The 21767-nt window shown below is 42.5% G+C and overlaps 2 protein-coding genes across 3 annotated transcripts in view; one reads left to right on the forward strand and one right to left on the reverse strand.

Annotated features, from left to right (window-relative positions):
* The first annotated feature begins 1715 nt into the window (after nucleotides 1-1715).
* Nucleotides 1716-13145, forward strand: LYSMD2 (LysM domain containing 2). Its single transcript, XM_033070989.1, has 3 exons — nucleotides 1716-2078; nucleotides 5575-5906; nucleotides 12366-13145. Exons 1-3 carry the CDS (start codon nucleotides 1881-1883, stop codon nucleotides 12415-12417), a joined length of 582 nt encoding a protein of 193 aa, XP_032926880.1. The 5' UTR covers nucleotides 1716-1880; the 3' UTR covers nucleotides 12418-13145.
* A 3408-nt stretch (nucleotides 13146-16553) lies between these two features.
* Nucleotides 16554-21767, reverse strand: part of SCG3 (secretogranin III) — a 28582-nt gene continuing 23368 nt past the window's right edge. For both annotated transcript variants that reach the window (XM_033070523.2, XM_033070522.2), the window contains exon 12: nucleotides 16554-19805. In XM_033070523.2, coding sequence (XP_032926414.1) covers nucleotides 19687-19805 — 119 coding nt within the window. In that variant the 3' untranslated portion in view covers nucleotides 16554-19686. The remainder of the gene's footprint in view (nucleotides 19806-21767) is intronic.

The raw sequence follows: 21767 nt of genomic DNA on the forward strand, positions 1-21767 counted from the left end.
CTACAACTATGTATCATGTCAGTTGATTTTTATTTATGTATTTATTTATTTTTTTTCCAAATACTTGTGTGAATACATACTGGGCTGAGGAATGCTGAGGTTATGACATGCATGCCTTTTTTGCTTAGGTTTTAGACAGACCACTATCTTTCTAGGACTTCTGATGCCTTCAGTTTTAGCTTTCATATTTTCCAGATTCTGCACTGCATTGGTATGTGACTCAACTTCACATAAAGTGCTAGCAAGTTTTCCTCACAGTTTAGTTAGACACAACAATCCTTTTCCAGCCTGAGAACCAAGGACACCATTGCAGCTTCAGCCCCAAAAAGTGCAAACAGCAGCGAATTGAGGAGAGCAATCTGGGAGGATGGGACTCCATAACCTGAAGCTGTAATTTAATTGGACAATTAACCCCAAAATGTAAATGGACCAAAACTTTATAAGTGTGAAAACTCAGGACTTGGAGTCCATTTTAGACAGAGCCACAGCTGGGCTCTTCTACTGCCCGAGGTGTATCCTTTGAAGGCCTTTTAATAAATACCTACTTTATTCCCTTAACACTGTGTAATGTCTGTCCTAGGTAGCTTCTTTGGGCATCACTTCCCAGAAAAAAAATTACACCACACACACACACACACACACACACTTCCCAGAATCCCAGTCTGGCTGAGGCTGGAAGTGACCTTTGAGGGGCATCTTTTCCAGCACAAGCACCTAGGGCAGGCTGCTCTGGACACTTCTGGGTATTTTGTACATATTGTGTTTGTACAGGATGCACACATGTGCACCATCTATTTGTGACATACAGGGGTTTTTTAGAAAGCTCCAGTTCAACAGTAACGGACCAGCTTTCCAAGGTTTCTTGGTGAGAAGCACTCACCATTCTTTTTAATACAATATGGTATTCCAATACCTGAAGGGAACTTAGGTAAGATGGGGCAAGACTATCTGCCAAGAGCATGTAGTGACAGGACAATGGGGAATGGGTTCAAACTGTAAGAGGGTAGGTTTTGATTAGATATTAGAATTTTTTTTTACTGTGAGGGTAGTGAGGCATTGGAACAGATTCTCTGGCAGGGTGTGGATGCTCTATCCCTGGAGGTGCTCAAGGCCAGGCTGGAAGGGACTTTGATCAAGTGGGCTAGCAGAAAGTGTCCCTGCCCATGGCAGAGAGGTTGGAACTAGAGATCTTTAAGGCCCCTTCCAATCCAAACCACATTAGGGATTCTATGATTATAAGACACAAGTTATTTTCCTTGAATAAATTTTTCCACGTCTTACTGTTTCAATAAATCTGGCATAATTAAACTTTCGTATTTGTGCACTTATGCCCGAAGTCACTCCTTTTTACGCTCTCTCTGACGGACCGCACTACTGAGCCTCCGGCCGGCAAACGGGCTGGAGCCTCCCCAGCCCGGGGCACTCAGCGCCGGCTCCTGCAGCCTGGGCTCAGCGCGTTCTGTGCGGCGGGCTGAGCTCGGCCCCGCGCTCCGGCCCGGCTCTGCCCGGCCTGGTACTGCCCGGCCCAGCCCGGTTCTGTCCGACCCGGCTCTACACGACCCGGCTCTACACGGCCCGGCTCTGCCCGGCCCGGCTCTGCCCTGCTCCGCGCCCCGGCTCTGCTCTGCCCGGCTCTCCCCAGCCCGACGCCCCAGCTCCGCTCTGCCCGGCTCTGCCCGGCGGGCGCGGGGCGGGCGCTCCCCGCGCATGCGGCCTGTCTGCGCCGGGCGGGGCTGCCGGGCCGAGCCGGGGCTTCCGCCGGGGCCGGGCCCGTGTCCGGCGCGCCGGGGGCGGCGCGGGGCCGGTTCCGGGGCCGGGGCGATGCCCGGAGCGGGGCCCGGGGCGGCGGCGCGGGGCCGCGGGCGCTGAGCGGGGGCAGCATGGCCGAGGCGCTGCGCCAGGAGCCGCCGGGCGGGCCCGAGTCGGAGGCCGAGCTGTCGCAGCGGCTCGCCCGCACCAAGGCCCGCTCGTACGGCAGCACGGCGAGCGTGGCCGCGCCGCTGGCCGAGCGCTACGTGGAGCACCGGCTGAGCGCCGGGGACACGCTGCAGGGCATCGCCCTCAAGTACGGCGTCACGGTAAGGGAGCAGCGCCCGCGGGGCCGCGAGCGGCGCTTGGAGCCGGAGAGCGGCCTGCGCTGGAAGAGATCTTAAAGATCGTTCCAAAGCCCCCGCCGTGGGCAGGGACATCTTCCGCTAGAGCAGAGTGCTCAGAGCCCCATCCAGCCTGGCTATGAACACCTCCGGGGCTGGAGCAGCCGCAGCTCGGGGCAGGCACCGCCTCCGTGGCCTGGCGGCTGCGGGCACAGCTGCGGGGCCCGGAGCGCGGGTGGCAGCGAGGAGTTGTCCCGTGGGGCATTTACACACACCGTGGGCAGGAAACGGTGTGGCTGCGCTGTGAGTTTTAGTTTCAGTGTTTAAATGCTGACATTAGCACTTAGGGCCTGCCCGCAGGGTCAGCACACAGCGCTGGTGGCACAGGGCTGGGGACCATGGGCTGGGGAAAGGACACACTCCTGCTACTGCCCAATAAACCTGTGCTCACACCGCTACAATCACTTCAGGCTAAAAAAGAAAATCAGTGTGATTAAACCTATCCTGAAAAGAAACATTATTTTGAGCTTGACACACAGGCTGTGACAAGAGAAGGAATTTCTTCCATTAGCTTCTGGGCTAAACGTTCTTCATTTGTGATCTGCCTGCCAGCCCAGAGGTGAGGCACGCATACCACTGACTTGAAAGTATTGCTGCTTTTCTGCTCACTTTCTAGGGAAAAAGAAAGTTCAAATGGTGAAAGGCTCAGTTCAGCCTAGGACGTGCAGAGTCCAATAAAGTCTAGGAGCAGAATTCACATCCCTGCCTCATCCCCTCTTACATGTGGCCCATATTCCCATGAGCAGCTTCAGTAGTCCCAACACAGAAAATCGCTCAGGGCTGAGCAGCTGATGAGCATGGCACTGGTACAGTCAGTGCCACGTTAACACTTATTTGAAACAGCACCTTCCATTTGGGCTCTTTCTAGAAGAGCTGCAGTGTAATCCCAAACTATTAGGGTCTGATTGAAGTGGTTTCTTTTTCTTCTTTTGGTCTGCAAGATCTACTAAAGCCTTCCATCACCTTCCACAGCATTCAGCCTTCGTTGTGAAAAGGGTTGAAAGTCTATTTTTCTCCTCTTTTAAAATATTACACCACTTTTAACTGATTCTTGTTGGCTGCCAGGTTAATGACACTGGTCCACATTAAAGTAAACTTTTGCTTACTAAGAGGGCAAAGCAGCTGCTTGGATGTTAGATTTTTTTGCTTGTTTTTTGCAGGACTTTCCATAATGGACAAAGTCTCTGGCCTAAATGTTTTAGCCATGTTATTCTTCTTCAGAGGTGTGTTTGCTCACTCCAGTAAGCGAGAAATACAAACTGATCACTGAAATAGTAGTTTTCTATAAAAAAGGCATTTCTAAGCGATTTACAGCTCCCTTTCAGCTAAAGTGAAGTTGTGAATCAAACCTGTACCAACAGCTCTAAGTTGTGAACCATGAGTTTTGTTTATAATATGAATTTGATAAGTTTTTGCTGTGCAGATGATGTAGAATATATATGCTGGGGCATTTTCTCAATATCTAATTGCTTATTTGAGTTAATAAGTCTTCTTCTTAAGAAGCCAGAGCTGCACCATTATAGACTGCAGTTGAGAGAGGTTAAACTGACACGAAATGCCCCTAAGAGCAATGACAAGTTCAGCAAAATCAGCCACTGTGTTTATGTTTTCATGGGTTTCAGCCCAGGGTAGGAATGTATACAAACATGTTTGCTTTTAGCAAAATGCAGACTGTTGTGTGCTCACACAATGACAAGGACAGATTTTCTCTGAAGAGTCCTTCTGTTTGCTTCCTGCATCACACGTTCTTGGCTGGAAGTGAGAGTTGTAATGCAAACATCAGAATTATCTTTGGCTGCCATTGCCTCCAGTGTAACTGGTTTTAGAACTTTCCCCTGTGGTTTCCTCACTGGGAGTCAGTTTGTAGCCAGAGCCATCCTGTCCAGTGCCTGCCTCTGCATGACTGGGCATAGACAGTTCCAGGTAGATAAAAATACCATGCTGGGGGAGAGGCATCAGTGTGCTTTCTTTGGCCTCTTCCTCTGCCCTTCACTGCCTCCCCCAGATACTGTCTATTATCTTTACAACTTGCATTTGTTGTATTTTCCTTTTGACTAAATAAACACTGGGAATTCACGTTTATAGTTCAGCCAATTTATGGTTCAGTGCAAGTGCTGTATTCCTTTTGAGGGGAGAAGGGTGAGGACTGTACTTCATTGTCAGTAGAAGTAGTTTTGATGACTTTGTTCAGCACCAGTTTACAACTTCAGTTACAATATTAAACGTGCTGAAGCTTTTGCTCTTTCACTATGATAGACTTGTAGCTAACAGGCATTACCTCAGTCTTTCTAGCACTAAAAAAAAGAAAACTCTTGTTAAATCCTGCTCTCCCTACACCTCTGGATGTACAGAGTCACACTGAGTTGTAGGAGTTACATTGCACATACAAACTAACCTGCTCAGGGCTGAGGGGTGTTCTTTCTAGAAACAGGTACTTTCCTTTTCATTACTGCTCAGTGCAGAGGTACACACTTCCAAATGCTATGAACTGGTATTTGAGGGAGAAATAACCAGAGATGGAGTTACAGTGAAATTGGAGAGAGAATAGCAATGCAGTGCATTATTTATCACCTTTGATGCGTCACCTTCCAACTCCCCTGCAGTAGGATCTCAGCTTTCAGCTTCTGTATTGTATTTTTAAAGAAAAACTCCAGCTAGTATTTTAAACTTTTTTTATACCCATCAAGACAGACAACTTACAGAGATTTTAACAATTGACATTTACACTGGGGCCATGAGAAATCTTATGACTGAATAAGGTAAAGCTTCCGTTATGCCCTTCAGATGGTGCTCAGCCTGGGAGAGAACTTGCACCCTTATACTCTTTGAACCTTACTAAAAATGGTTTCCAAGCTTTAGGAGATGGAAGAGTAGTGATCTTCTCTTACTTGTGATACAGGATATTAGCTATTCAGTTTTTAAATGGGATTATTGTATCTAAGCATTTTAGCCATCTGCATCAACAGGTGGAATCCTCATGCTAACTTTGTCCCCCTTGTTTGGATTCTGCATCATTTTTACCAGAGAGTTCACCTGCAGGAGCTGCTTGCAGTTCTGAGCCTTATTCTAATATAAATCCAAATCAACAGTACTTCTGTGATAGAATTTTTGTTCTTTGGCAGGCTGTTCCTGTGAGCCTGCATAGAGACTGCAAAACTGTTCAAGGAAAGCATCTTTAGGTAGTGCAAGACTTTGGAAAAAGCAGTATTGTGGAGTCAAGTGCACATAAAGCTGGGATGTTAGCAAGGCTGGAACAGAACTGAAATCTCTTTGAATGCAAACAAATTCTTCCCTGAAGTAACTGCTGCTGCAAATAAAGTACAGATTTATTTTAACTAAAGGTTTTATACTATATCAGAAAGTTAGTGCTTTATACTTTGCCAAAACCTAATAACTTTTATTTTTTCTATCTTCTTTTCAGATGGAACAAATAAAGAGGGCAAATAAACTGTTCACTAATGACTGTATATTTCTGAGGAAAACCCTGAATATTCCGGTTATATCAGAGAAACCATTACTGTTCAATGGACTTAATTCACTGGAGTCTCCTGAGAATGAAACTGTTGACAGCTCCCCTTCTGAAGGACTAGTGGCAGTTCAGGAAGAAAGTAGTTCTTCTCCCAGTCCTCAAGAATCTGACAATCAGCCCACTGCACCAGAAGAATTATCTGCCAAAGATTTCCTACAGAGATTGGACTTGCAGATTAAGTTATCCAAACAAGCAGCCAGAAAACTAAAAGATGACAGTGTCAGGTAAATGCTGCTTTTGGTGTTAAGCATCTTAATCTCACCCTGATGACATTGTAGTCTAAACTGACCCCAGACAGCATCTGGGGCTTTTATTTGTCAACAGCAAGTGCCTGCTATGCTCATGCACCAGATACATTCAGAGCACAGCATTAGCAGGTGCCTTGCTATGGCAGTTAGAAAGGCTGCCTCACAAGGTTGTTTAGAGAACACAAATGTATTTCATAAAAGCCAGAAGGCCAGGATTCTCCAGGATGTCTTGCTGTGTAAATAGGCAACTATTTAAGCAAAAACATAGTTTTTGGTAGAGTGCTAAGCAAAGGCCTATGAGGAAGCTGATTGTGTACAGCAAGGCATGATTCTCTTATTCTTCTGTCCCAAATTGCCTCATTGTGTAAATATTCTCCACGACAGTTTCAGTTAAGCTTTCATATCTCCTTTCCCTATGCAGTTTCCCCCTTTGTGGATCCATCTGTACAGACTTCACTCTCAGTATTTCCACAGCTAGGAGCTCCCACATATTTGCCCATAGAAAAAGCAGTACTTTCTGAGCTCTGTGCCACAATAGTGGCACATATCCCCTCACATATATAGGTATCCTATGGAAAGCAAGACTCAGAGCAAGAGTGGACTTCAGCAGTGTTTGTTTTCCATGTCCTTGGGACAAGCTTCCTCAGCTTGTTCACAATCAGTCTCTTGGGCTGGCTGTCTGCCTGTTCATTCCCTGCAGAAATCCCCTCGGTGGGGGATGCTGAGGGGGTTGTTCTCACAATGAGAGGTATGACTGCAGGGGACTGCTAGTGCTTCTCTTTCCAGAGAGCTGGAGAGAGGTTATGCCTGCAGATAAATGCTTTGCTTTTGCATATTTGTTCAATGCAAAACTTCATCCACCCTCTTGGTTCACTCCACATACTCTGATTTTGAGGCCAAGCAGAAGATAACCTTTCAGGACCAAATTTATTGAGTATAGAATTGCATAATTTCTTTAAACTAAGAAATTATTTTAGCAACTTTAAAACTTCATTCAGCAGACAAAAGTTTGAAGGAGAACAGTATATTTAGCTATTGGACAAGTCTCCTTTGGAGAAGTATCCCCAGATACAAGTCTCCATTGCCAGGACACTGGTTTAGAGTCTCAGGGAAAGCTGGAATGCTCTCACATCTTGTTATCACACTTGTCAGTTACTTTCTTTTGAATTGGTTGCATGAAAAGAAAAAGAGCTGTTGGAACTCAGAACCTTCTCTGTGCAAACTCATCCACTTCCATTGTTACATTTGAAGCAATGTAGATCACCTATCAAAATGTGCTGCTGCTGACTTTCAGATCATTTGATGTATGTACCTACCACAGATTAGAGTAGGTGTTGACCCAGCAGTTAAACTGCATAACAGGAAACCACAGTCCCTGCCAGAGGAAGGCAGTTATTTTAACATCTCTTCAACGAAATAACATGTTAATTTAAAGAGGGAAATTCACTTAGACCTTGCTGCACCTTGAGCAGAGCCAATAGAGTGGAAGTGACACTGAACAAATAGTGCACTGCTGCCACTAATACCCATTTCCCATACTACTTCAGTTACAAATTGGGAAATGGGGGCCTGGTACAAAGAAATACCTCCCAAGAAATAATGTATACAGGAGGTTGAGTTATTTTCCTGTTCAGATTTAGCAGGTGATTCTGTTAATTATGCATATAACAGATCTTTATTGATCAGGATGTTACAGAAGCATGAAGTACAGAGCTGCAGTCAGTCTGCTGAGCAGGATGTTGCCCAAAGCTTCGGAAGAGAAATAGCTTCCTGTGCATCTGATTGTCTTCATAATGCTCCCTTCTACATCACTGCCCCTGGCTTTCAGTTATGGCTCACAAAACCCATCCTAGCCTTGTCCTCTCCAACATATTGGAAAGGACAGACTCCTTTCCAGTCTGCCAAGAAGGGGCAAAGGACCAAAGTCAATGTTTACTCTGCAGAGAACAGGAGTAGAGAGAGACCATTGTCAAAAACCTCAGAGGTACTTTTGAGTTGTGTACCATCAATGGTATACCTGGGTCCAGACTGGAAGGTGGCAATATTCCTTACTGTGCTCCAGCAGCTCCCCAGAAGGCACCTGCTCTCCTTCCTGCCCAGTCCTGTTGTGTCCCTTGCTTGGAGCAGGAAGCCTTTGGAAATTGGACAGCAATGTTAATAAACCAGCCTCATGAATATGCAAGTTTTCTATTCTTAGAGTGAAAACCATTTATGAAATTAGAGTGCTGTTTCCAGCTGCTCTGGCCTGTATTCAGGTTGCCTTGTCAAGGCCTGTTTTGAACACTGCTGAGTACTGTGCCTGCTTGAGAGTAACAAAGGAGCACCTGGAGTTAATCCACTGCCACCAAAAAGGACATTGGAACTCACAAAACTGCAAGCAGAAGCAGACTATCATTTAATGAACTTAAAGAGCCATAACTTCTCACCATACCATGAGCCTGATTTGACAGATGGTGAGAACCACATTGACTAAATTGCTCTTTACTGATCCTCCTTTAAGTTGCCAAGAATGCATGTGCACATATGCACTGATTTGGATTAAACCACACACAGAAGTTTCATGGTCAGAAGCTGCCCTGTGCTACAAAGGCAGCTTAGAGTGAATTATATTGTTTAATCAGAACTGTTGGAGTCACTCCCTTAAGTGCCCTTAAAGGAATAAAGTTAAGGTAGAAAAATTGGGGAGCACATAGTTGCAGATGTAGACTAGATATTAAAGTATAATAGCTGTGCATTTTATGCAAACAGATGAGTATAAAAGGTTACAGAATGTGATGCATTCAGTTTGTGCCAGCTGCCTTTCACTATTAGAGTTTATATAAGCACATGGCTTGATCTGCATGTAATAGTACTTTACTAGAGTTTCACTGAGCAAGAAGTCATCAGTTAATGAATCATTAATCATGCATATTCACCCAAGATGCAGCTCAAGGCAATAAAGCCTTTTTGTTTTGAGCAATGTTTTTATAGTAAGCCAAAAGAAATGCAAAGGGATTAATACAGTTGTCTGTAGTGTATAACTCATGTATTTGTATATTAGGGAAGAATACTCATTAGTTTTATTCACACATGGAATAAAAACAATTGTGATAGTTTGAGAAAATATAGTGGTACTTCCCCTGGCCCAAAATGCTGTTACACCAAAACTGAAAATTACTTCAGTGGTGCTTTTTGTATCAGATAGCTGAATATGAGATAGTTGAACACCAGATGTTCTAATCAAGTTCTTTATACAGAGTCCTTAAGACAGACTTTAAACCATATACTGTGCTTCTGGAGCAGGTCACATCTTTCTTTATTGCCTTGGAGTGTCCAGTTTTGAAAACCTTGTAACTGAACAGAGCCTCTCTAATCAGTGATTGTGATTCAAGCCAATGTAACTGGTGTCAGCACAGGATTAGAGCCTTGTACTGTCATCTGCTCACTTGCCTTGACTTGAACCTAGGGAAGAGTATGGTCTTGAAGCCTTCAAAACTCACAACTAATTGAGATAATTTGCCCAATAAATTTTCACCCTCTTTGGCTATCAGCAGAGAAAAGAGATGCCTCAATAAAGGAGGCTGTCTGTGGAGAATCCTTTCAGACATTCCAAAACTAACAGCTCAGATTGCTGCCTTGTTTAACTGTGCATTCTAGAAGCATCCAAGCATTTGAGTGTACTTGCTCACAGTCAGGTGTCCTTGCTTTTACAGAAGTGTTTATTTGTGGCCAGATGCACACCATGGCTTGCAGGAGATGTCTTTCAGTTCCTGTAACCCACTGGGCAAAGTAGTGCCAGCAAACAGGAAGAGACAGCACTGCAGGCTGTTGTAATGCTGTGCTGTTCCTTTTCCATCCCCTGAAGGAGAATGTTGCTGTGACTTACCACTTTGCTATTTTAAGCATCTTAAAAATGAAGTAAATTGTTTGGTCATTAAACATACACACACTGCCATGGTGGTGCTTGTGGCTCCCAGACCAGAGCTACTACTATATAATTTTATTTTATATAAAGCTCAGCTTGTTTTTAAGCCATCAGAACAGACTTGTACTTGCTGTGTATGGTTCTAAGATCTACATGAGTATTATTTCCGGTTGTTCCCCTGCTTTGGGGTAGTGCTGCAGAGCTGCCAGAGCCTGGCACTGCAGCCTGGGACAGAAGAGCAGGAGCTGTTCTTGCTGAGCAGTTACAAGCCTTGGTCAGAAATGTACTTTGCACATTACCCTGGTCACTGCTTTGCTTCAGTTCCAGCGTAACAAGCTGCTTTATGGTTCTCATGTCCCTGCCCTGTGGAGAAGCCCCTCAAGGCTGGCCACAGCCCCAGTGCTGGCCTTGTGCCCTCAGCTGACCACTGCCACCCATAACTGTGCACCTTGCACAAGGGAGGTGGGGACAAGCAGCCTAGACAATGGTGTTGGTACTTGGATGTCTGAAGACCTGCCAACAACATCATTATTTCAGCTCTTCAGTTGTCTATAATCACCCATAATTAACTCATTTCAGCCCAGTGTTTGGCTGTTGCCATGTCAGGATGGATGGTATTCCTCTAAGTCTTTCAGGAAGAATGACTGAAAATCTGATTCTAAAAGCCTTTGATTAGAAGGAAGGTCTTTTTGCTGTAGCTCTGCCACATTTTATTCTCCTAAAATGGGAAACATAACAAAACTAAGCAGTACAAAGTAATTTCCAGTGTAGAGCATATAAATTAAGTTTCTCCCCCACTGGGGAGTCTAAGCTCTGAAAATAAAACATCTTCATCCTCACACAAGCTAGCAGGAGATTGCTATTTGCAACTAAGTTCTGCATGTGGATCCACACCCATTGCTCCAGAAGAGCATATGTCTGAGCTTCAGAATGTACTTTTTGAAATATTTAGCTTTGGCCAAGTTGTTATGGTTGAATTTTACAGTCCTGCAGTCCAGTCTTACAAGCTTGGGATGTTGATGGATTTCAATTCTGAAAAAAGCTTTAAAATGTCTTGAGAGAATTTATGACTAAAAGTGGTTTAATGCTTTTTCAACTAAACATGAGTTATTTGCTTTCTTACTTTACTGTCATGCCATGTATCATGGAAAGCTTCTGCAAATGATATGTTATTAAATTACAGTATTCCATGGCAGTTTTGGATGCAGAACTGGAGATAATGAAGGATGCTATTTAAGTGTACACAGATACCTGCATCCTTGGTACTGGTTGGTAGCACCAGTAATGTAAATGGATGTAGATTTGTAAGGAAGGCTGAAAGTCTGTTCTCAGTGCTACTGTAACCACACATCCCTGCAATAACAACCAGTTTCATCTCAAACTTGGTTTTTTGAGGTTTCTTTTTTTGGCAAGATTATTTCAAGGCAAAAGACATATTATGCCTTTGGCTTCAGATGATAATTTTGCTGGGAAGACAAGTGCAAGTTACTCTGCTGTTTGGTTAGTTTGTAGGGTTCTTCAATTCTATTTTGGGGGCTGTATGAAATTTAAATTGTAGATAAATAGTCATGTTTATTAGGGAAAAGTCTTCATGGTTTTGCTATTGAAATATTTACTTTTTACCTTATGCCATTATTGGACGCTTTGGATTAATTGTACCTTTGTATGAAGGTATACACAGTATTAAAAGTGATCCTTTCACAGTGTAGCAGCTGTAAAGTCCTTCTGTTCTTACCAGAACACTGAACTTGGCAGCAGCTTTAAGGCTGGACTCTGAGGAACAAAATTTAAAGCTACAGTAATACAAAGCACTGACCTTTGGGGAACTTGGCATCCTTGATTTAGTACTGGATGCTGCATGCAATAGGGTTACATAACTCCTTTCTTTAAAAGGCAGGTAAACAGCAGGCAGACTGATTTTCCTGAGGATGTTTTAAAAGCAACATCCAGCTATTGCATTAACAATAGCACTTGGGAGCAATTGCTTTTTCCTAAGAAAATCCAAGTGATCAGTCTCAATGGGGATTGATGCAAGGGAAGTATACATCAGGAAGGGCCTTGCAGCATCAGGACACAGACAGATCCACCCACAGCTATGATGGACTGCTCCTGCTCTTGCTTCATTTGGTCTGTCTGTCCCTCCTGCCATCCAAAATGTTGAAACAAACCTCTAACTAAGCTTTACTGTTTTAACAGAAGAAATTAAAAGCAACAGTGCAGGAACTCCAGCATGCCCTCCACCTTGTTACCCTTTAAGCTTTTCTTATTGATTTGATCAAGAATACTTTTTAAAATACATTTTGATGCTGTTGAACTTACACAGCTTTACTTGTTTTCAGCATTATGTTCTCAACATCTCAGGAACTCCAGAGATGTGTAAGTACAGTATTACACTGCAAATATTCCTGTTAGGCAAGGCTGGCATTGCCTGTTTTGATCCACTGAAACTGGTCACCTGCATTTTCATTACAGCTTTACTGTTGATACATGGTATGCTCCTGACCTGATGATTGTGATCATTTTCCTTTCAGAGATGAGGAGAATGAGGAAGGTCCCTATGCAACTTCTTCGTATCACCAGTAGAAGACAGATGTGATGGTCTGAAAACTTTCCATGAAATCAGTTCTTACAGAACTAAACAGTCAATAATTCAAAACCCAAGTCTTCTGGACTCATCCTCTTGATGTACTTAAAAGAAGTCATGAATGGGTAATTGCACTGAAATTATGACCTCTTCTGCCTTCCATAGGTTAATGTCCTTATGCTATATCAATAAAAGGTTTAAGCCTTCCAAAACTAGCAATGGCCTTTTTACCCCTTCTGTGCAAACTGTAGCATGGTAGCAACTATATATCCATCCCTGAGGTCACCTTTATGCAGGATGTTGATCTTTAGTAAAGATTTTGTAAATACTTGTTAAAGTGAAATTTGTTTTAAGTATTTAAAAATATTAAATAAGTTTGCTTGTAAATGACAAACAATGAAAGTAATAGAAATTTACTTCTTCTGCAAACATAGGCAAGTTTGCTGTGTAAGTTTTGTCTACTTCAGGGCTGCAAAACTTGCCTATGAATCTTGTGTGTGTCTGTGTGTGGTTATGATGTATTCCTAGAAAGGGGAATTCAGCTTGTTTTGGTTAGTTAAAGCCTTTTTGGTTGAAGAACTGTTTGCATATTGGATTTCTACTCATAAAAGGGACGAGTTACACAAGAGGTTTTTTGTGAGATACGACATTGGAATATCAGATGTGTGTTCTTGTGTGCAGTTAAATTTTGTGTGGTTTTAATTTAATAAAATACAAAAAATACTGATGTGTGTGTTCACAATGAAGTCAGCTTGGGTCTAGCCTGTTTTTGGGGAAGATGTTTGTCTAGTTTCACAAGCTATTAGGTACTAATTTCAGGGCAAATGATGTCTTTACCCTTTCCATATAACTCACCCTCCTAAGTGAGACCTGCAGGAGCTATGTGCCCTACTTGTGCAGTCTGTTAAGATGAATAAGAGGCACATTGGCAAGCCTTCCCTGTTCTGAGAAGAACAGGCTTCCCTGTTGTGCCAGTGTTCAGCTCTGCAAGTGGACCCCATCTGAAGCTCAGGGAGGCAGAGTGCAGCCTGCAATCACTGTTGCCCTGAAGTCAGGGTATTAGCAACTTCTTGTTAAATATCCTGTATTTTTTCCTCAAGTATTCCATAAATTTCATAAAGCTGTTGTCATTACAGATTTGCTGGATCCCCACTGCAACAGATGCACCTTCCTGTCTTTTAGCTCATCAGTATCACTCCCTTGAAGCAAAACCTTTCTGCAGTATGTTAAGAGGGAAACAACATGGAAAGTTTCATTAATTTACTAAAACCAGAAGTAAAAATTCAAAGCTCAGCAGGAATTGGTATTTCCCCAGAGCTGGCAGGAACTCCGAGCCAGCAGGCTCATTCAAATCAACTCTAGCTTGTCCTAAAGAGAAGGTCTGCAGTGGCACACAAATTAACAAGAACAGAAAAAGCTTAGAGTCGAGAAAAAGTTCTGATTTTTCTTAAAGAGACTGGTGAATTAGTTTTAGGTCTTGCACCTTTCTTGAATGGGGATTGTATCTGTTTCTTGCACTATTATTTTTTATTATTATTACCTTCTCTTGCTGTCATTTAATTTCAGTAGAACATTACAAAGCCAGAATGAGATACTTTTCCAAAGGCAACCCTAGCTCCAAACCCAGTTATATTATATTATTCCACAGAAAAATGTAATCCTTTTCTACCAAAGACGTGATGTTGTGATTCCCCAGTGCTCCAGCACAGCCAGGCCCAGGGTTCTTTGCTGAGCAGGTCAGAACAGCTCCCTGGCACAGGAGCACTGCCCCTCCTGCCTCCCAGACTGGGAAGCCACAATTCAGCCAGGCCTTTCCAGGAGCAGGGCTGTGCCTGTGGGCTGCAGGACCTGCAGGACAAACAGCATCTGCACCTGACAGAAAGCTGCCATACAGAAACACAAGGGAGGAAGCTGCTCTGGCAGCCTGAACACACCGAGCTCATGGCTGCACACCCATCCCCTCAGACAGCAGCGACCACACTGCAGATAATACATAATAATGTGTGATAATACATGATAATGTATGATAATGTATGATAATACATGATAATACATGATACTATGCAGATACCAGCCCCTGATAACCTCTGGAACCTTTCCTTGCTGGACACCCTTCCACAGCCATGACACTGTAAAACCTGATCTAACCCACACACAGAGCCTCTCCTCACAGCCCCCCTCCACAGCCACACAGAGCAAGGTTTGCTTGGTAAAACCCCCAGAGATGCCCAAACCACACAAGGATCCTCCCTCAGGGAGGAGCTCAGGGCCACCACTGCCCAGCACCAGGGCCACCTGCAAGAGCCCTACCTTGCCACCACTGTCCCAGAGCAGGTCCCTGCTCCTCTCCTGCCACACACACTTTATTCATGGTGCCCGAGGGCTCAGGGCCAGGCAGAGAGGCCTCAGCTCTTCCCCTCCGCCCTCTTTGGCTCTTCCCGCTGTGTTTAGCAGAGTCTGCCACAGCCACTCTGCCCTGCCCTGGGGCTGGGTGTTGTCCATGGCCACGGGGGCTCTGAGGAGCCTTTGGCTGGCCAGGGCTCCTCACCTGTGGGCACCCTGAGCACCAGGTGACAGATGCTCTGTCCTGGCAGCCCCTGGGGGTGAAGAGCTGCATTTGCTGGGTTTAATTAATGTCTGTGCCTGGTTTTCAGGTAGATTGGATAGGTAGCTGTAGTGAATCACAGTCCCTAGGGCAAATCCAGAGAGACACTGCCTGGGTTTTATGTATAGGTAAAATGCTTCTGGGACTTGCTGTGCTGTGCCTCTGCCAGTTCCTTGCACCCCTTCCCTGCCAAGAGGCCCCATCACCTCCATGGGTGTCACAACAGGCACCCTGGGCCTGCTCAGCCCCAGGTGAGAGGAAACAGTGCCTGGCAATTGTCTGTAATACACTCACAGTCAAGGTTGGGCTTCACTCTTAGAAGTGTTCTCTGAAATAACTAATGTTTTAATATCTTAATTCACATCATTACCTAGCAAAGTGGCATATTTTCCTGTGTATCTTACGTATTTTTATTCATTACCATGTATATTTTGCTTCCCACTCTGCTTTTATTCTTCATACACTTGTAATTTCAATCTTTGTTTATATATTTTTACTAATTCTGCAAGGTGTTGTTTAGGGCTGGAATAGGGCAGCGTCAGGCTGAAGGGAAGCAGATAAAGTTCCATGTTTTGCAGCTATTGTGTGCTGAGGAACCTGCATGTTTGAAGTTTTGTTTTTGCATATTTCTTCAGTCAAAGTTTGAAAAGTAAAAACCTGGGCAGGCTTGGACAGGATCTTTTAAAGTGAAATATGTGGGACATACCTGGTAAAAAATTTTGTTTTTGGGCCTGGGTTGCAATGTATCTGGAGACCACTAAAGCCCTGTGAATCCAGCTGACTTAGCCACCAGGTGCTGTGGCTGCATGTGACATTCTCAGAAGGGCATCCCTGTGTCACCCACCCTTCCTGCATGGCAGTGACCTGCTGTGGCTGTGGGTGCAGGATAGCCTGGAAAAGCTGGGCAGTGGATGGAAAAGGTGCATTGTGACACACAACTACTGCTTCTTGTGCTTCAACCCCAGCTGGCAGCTCAGCCCCTCACAGCCGCTCACTCCCCCACTGAGGGATGGGGCAGAGCATCACAAGGCTGAAAGGCAGAAAACTCACAAGCTGAGATAAAGCCAGTTTAATAGGTAATGCAAAAGCTGGGCAGGAAAGGAAAGGAAAGAAATTAATTCAGTACTTCCCATGGGCAGGCAGGGGTTCCGCTATCTTCAAAAAAGCAGGGCTCCACCCTAAGTAATGGTTATTTGGGAAAACAAACATTGTCCCTCTGAACACCCTGCCCCCTTCCTCCTCCTGCCCAGCTTTACACTCTGGGCATGGCACCACAGGGTCTGGAACATCCCCTGGTCAGCTGGGATCTGCTGTCCTGCCTCCCCTCCCAGCTCCTTGTGCACCCCCAGCCTCCTCAGGGCTGGGCTGAGCAGCAGGAACTTGGCTCTGGGCAAGCTCTGCCCAGCAGGAACTAAAACATCCCTGTGTTATCAACATGATTGTGTTTCCAGCACAGATCCAAAACATAGCCCTGTACTGCCTACTGTGGAGAAAATAAACTCTACCCCAGCCAAAAGCAGCACACTAATGTAGCTTGTAGTAAAGTGTTTAATAAAGTACAGTATCAGAAACAATAGTCTATTAGAAAAGCTCAAAAGGTGAATACCATATATATTTTACTTATTACATTTTTATTTTAGAAGTGAAGGATCTGAAGGATCCAGCAGAGAGAGAAACAACACAGAAAGGGATTTTTGTCAGTTTTGAAACAGAGATGTGCAGTTGTTGAAAATACCTTTCTCACCAGGAAGAAAGCAAGCACTATGATTTCCTAATTATGGCTAAACACACAGCAGTGCATGTCAAGTCCTAATGTGCTCCAAGTGTTCCCTGCCAAACAAGGACTGATCCGTGGTGCAGGTTGGAACTTGCGTCACTCGGTTTGATTTTATTTCGAGTAAGTCCCAGCCCTTCAGGAACACAGGGTGATTCATCAGGCTGGCTGTGTTTCACTGCCTGGTTCTGAAAGGTGTGATGTCTCATAGATGTTCATTCCATGTACCATATATTTGAAGCTTTCAAGTAACAAGTTTAGCGGGCTCGGGCAGGATGGAAAGTGAATTCAGTTTGAGGACCTGTAGCTGTGATTTCTGTTCTATCTGTCAGAGGCTTGCTCTGTTCTCAGCCACTCATCAGGCTGCTCCAGGTATCTCCATGTGTACCCCCAGGGATGCACAGCAGCAGAGTAAGCACAGAACAAGTCCAAGAATGTGCATACTCTGAAATACCATCAGGTCATACCCATTGTTGGGTTTTTATTTTCCTAAATTATACCACTGATACTTTGTTCAAGCTATAAAATTTGCAAAACTGAGAGGTTAACAAATATCACACACTGTTTGTAATCACTGGGCACTAGCTGATGACATCTGGCCTTTAGTACCAGACTCGTGAGAGGACAAAGTAAGAAACTAACTTCCAATGAAAATTGAAATTATTCTTATACTACTCATCATATTGACAGCAGAAGAAAACTCAGGGTCTTTTTTAAAGTAGTCATTGGGGAAAGACAATTTCTCCTTTCTTGTTTTTTTCAAGTGCACCTAGGTCACTACCACTTCCCCAGCTGTAAAGGTCTATGGTTAGTTATCATCCTCCTGATCTCTGTCATAAATCCAAATTTGGGAAAAAGTTTGCTTTTCCCATGTGATGGTCACATAAGAAAGGAAGTCAGAAGCTGTTGCAGAATGCAACTGAGATCTATACGGACATAAAGAAATTTGGATCTTGGGAACAATAGCAAATAATAATAAACAAGAGGGTTTAGATGAGAATGAATGCACTGACTTAAAATAACATTAATTCTTTTCTCCTAATTGTTTTCTCTATAGAGTTCTAAGGGATTATTTGTCAGAGGAAGCTTACATTGATTACATTTTTGAATACAGTTTTTATGTAAAAAAAAAATCACCATTAGTGACTGATACTGCAATTCAGTGATTCACATCAGGATGTGCATGAGCAGGCAGAGATGACGTATTTTGTGGATGCTGGAAAACATTCACTGGCTTATGTTTCATCAATTTGCAAGGAGTTATGCTGTTACACAGCAGTGCTATCATATTCCCTTAGTACTGACTACCAATAATGCACCCTTGACAATTTACATTTTGCAGGGATTCCAGAGTTTCTTTCAGTTGGCTGAGAAACATTTCTCAAATCTCCTCCTCTTTAATCTCCAACTGTGAGGAAGGAAATGACCCAAGGAGTGATTTAACACAGAACTTTGTGCTGTGCAGGCAGTGCTCTAAATCAGTATCTCCATTCACTGGCAGGCAAATCCCAACCTCTGCATCAGATAACATTTTTAACTGTATCAATCTTAGAGATATCATAAGTTTTTTTAAAAATCAGAGAAGGGATAACCTCAATTATGACTGAAGAATCTCTAAGTAAAGAGTACAGGGCTTTCCTGGAGTTCTTCTACTCAACTGACTGCTGCAGGTGATGGGTCTAAGGCCTTACATCTTCTGGGACTCTGTTTGAAATTTACCTTTCTAAATGCTTCTTTAACTTGGATCTTGCTTCATCAGTTCTTCATACATAAAGTTATTCATGCACTTAAAGATAAAAGACTTCATAAACCATTCTTCCAAAACTTTCTTAGTTGAGGAAGCACAATGAGGATGACATTTTTGTTTTTCTTTTTGATTCTTTGGGAAGTACCAAATTCTCAGCTAATGCTAGCATATACAGGCCAAAAAAAAAAAAAGTTCTCCAAGAAAATACTGCTCAGCACAGAACAGGGGTCAGTAATCAGACCACAGCCTTGATATTCACAGGTACTGGGATAAAATAGATTCTTTAAGTCTTTCTGAAAAGCAGGGCCCATGTTCCTAAAAACATTTCTAGTTGCAAACTTCCCTTTCCATACAAAATGACTTGATTTGCTTTCTTCTTTTTTTTTTTCTTTAGAGAAAGCAATGGCTATTTACACTTGTTATCAGGATATTCACATCAGGAATTCATCTAATTATGCATGCACAATCATCAAATGGTGCAAAGAGAATGTTCACACATGCTGAAGAAGAGAATACAGCTCTGTAATATGGAAGGCAACTGTAATGTCAAAGATTTATCAGTTTGCTAAGGACACTACAGTCCAAGTTACAGAATACTACATAAAAAAATAACAAAGAATAAAAAAAGGTGTTAGTATTTAAAACCAAAATTAATGAATAGAAAATAATATTAAGATTAATGAAAACTTTAATAGGTAAATTATTTTCAAATATTTTATTTAGAGAACTATGAACTATTTTCTAATAATGCCCTTTACATAGTTGCATCTATAGAAAGCTTGTTGAGTGAAAGCAAAAAAATGTAGCATAAAAAGAAATTTCCATCAGAGATGATTGGTTTAGCTACAAAAGTAAACCAAACACAAACAATAAATCAAAGAAAACATTACAGAAATAGTTACCTTATCAGATAGAAATTGAGTTTCAGAATTTGGTGTTTAGGGTTGATTTGTGAATGTAGGAAAATACAGTATACAGAAAGTGAATGGAGCACTACAGCTCTTCATTTCTGTCTAGAATTGTCAGTACAATGCAAACAGAGCATTTCTAATGATATCCTCAAATTAACAGACCATAAGTCATCGAGCCAGGAGTGGGGGAATCTAGACTAGATTTCTACAGGTTTGGCAGTCACTAACTTTTTACAGGCTGCCATAGATGCGTTTAATTACATCAGCCTCTTCCTTGTCCAGGATGCCCTTGTCCACATAAGCATCAGCTTGCTGATCAATGAAATCTCTCAGCTTTGAAAGATCATAATCTGAAAAACAAGAATTCATTTGCACAATGAGTCATTGCCATTATACTGCTTCACCTAAGAAACAATGTCATTGTAAAGTTAATCCAACCAGTGCACTTTATCAAACATGAAGAGAATTCTCTCGAAGTGCAATTTGTGAAAACATTAAACAACTCAAATCAGCTGCACAAGGTCTTTTTACACACCACAGTGCATTTATTATCCAAGAGGAATAATCATCTCTTGCTCTTGATTGATTGCTGTCAAGTGCTAAAGCAAGAATATTTTCTGGTCCAGGGATTTGATGTTCTAGTCTGCACAGCAAAAGCTGTTGTGCCTTATTATTTTCACAACTGTCATGGAATCAAAAGAAAGTATTAAATGGACTATTTCCAGTAAAACTGAAATCCTAGTAAAATGCCCACTTATTACCACTGTAGTGGAAATTCATGAAAGCAACTCTTTGAAAATAGGTCAGAATAATACAATTATTTACCTTGCTACAGAACATAATATTCTGGTTTGAAAAGTACTGCAGTGAGCAGCCTTTGTGACAGTGTTAGTGTCAGATTTTACAATCTTTCTCTGTCAATCTGCAACAGAGTGCTGAAAGATCCTTCCTCCTTTTCCAAGAGAGGAGGGCCTCTATGCAGCCTGATTCACACCATATGCATTAAACAGACCTTTCCTATGCTGGAAATCATCACTATTTTCCATGAAAAGAATTCCACTGCAAAGCAATTTTTCAAATAGAAAGGTAACCTACGTGTAGACATGACTCTGGCAGCAGATTCAGCATATTCACATATAAACACAATAAAGTTTCAATTACATAATTAGCTGCATAAATGAAATGCCTAATTTGTTAGACTCAGAAGAAGAACATCAATGTTTTAAGGGTTCATACTAAGTTAAATGAATTTGCATCTTTCACAAGTACAAGTACATTCTGAATTTTTCAGTATAAATTACTCATTCCACAGATGGAGCCTTCAGAATATATCAAAACTGATTTTGCAATGTCCAGTGTATAACATCACACAGCAATATGTGGAAGAACCTTCTTTCAAACTGTGCATTCTTAACAAAATAGACAATAATGAATGTGTGGGTTTTTAGGTTTCAAAAATTGACCAAAATGGAACGGAAATAGAAAGATATTAAGAAGCAAACTGCTTGCCATCATTTTTATAACAGCATAAGGCAATTTCAACTGAGAAATACAGAAAATTGATATTCAGCACTCCCCACTCCTGCAGAGGTGTCCTCTCCAGATCTGAGTTAGCAGGAATTTTGCCACTTGCTGTACTGAGGCAAGGATTTCCTGCCTGGTCTGTTACTGTCATTACTTAAGAGAATGTAATCTGCTTGTGTCTCCATCCTGTATGAGTAATAGGGACAAATAGTACTGAGCAATTTCATAATTGGGATGAGAGATTTCATTCAAGTTGACAGAATGAGGGTCTCCAGTGAGCTACCAAGGAATGGAAATGAATGAAGAACAAATACTAAATGAATTTAATATCCACATTTTTTGCATTAAAATCTCTGCTTATTTTACTTCCAGAGTACTGTTTCTAATGCAAAGATTATTATGTGGAGATGTGAAGGTTTAATTACTAAACATCCTGCGTGGGATTACAACCATTATGATATTATCCAATTCAGGCTAATTTGTACAACTCACAGCAATTTAAATTGGGTTTTTTTCCTAGAAATTGATAACCGCCAATTTCTGATACTTATTTAGAATCTATTGTAATTAGAAAAATCAGCTTTGGGTGCTGATTCACTGCAACAGCTGCAGCATTACATGGAGCTGTGAAACAGCTCCAGTAAATGAAGTGAGCTCTTATCTGCATATTCAGATCAAGCCATTTGCCATTTAAATTAATGACAGGATTTACTTTCACTTCTAAATGGCTGCTGTTACTGCTATGAAGCTCTGAACTACCTAAGTATTTGTTGAACAATCCACACATG

The sequence above is a fragment of the Catharus ustulatus genome, chromosome 12, assembly GCF_009819885.2.
Source record: "Catharus ustulatus isolate bCatUst1 chromosome 12, bCatUst1.pri.v2, whole genome shotgun sequence".
Lineage (NCBI taxonomy): Eukaryota > Metazoa > Chordata > Aves > Passeriformes > Turdidae > Catharus > Catharus ustulatus.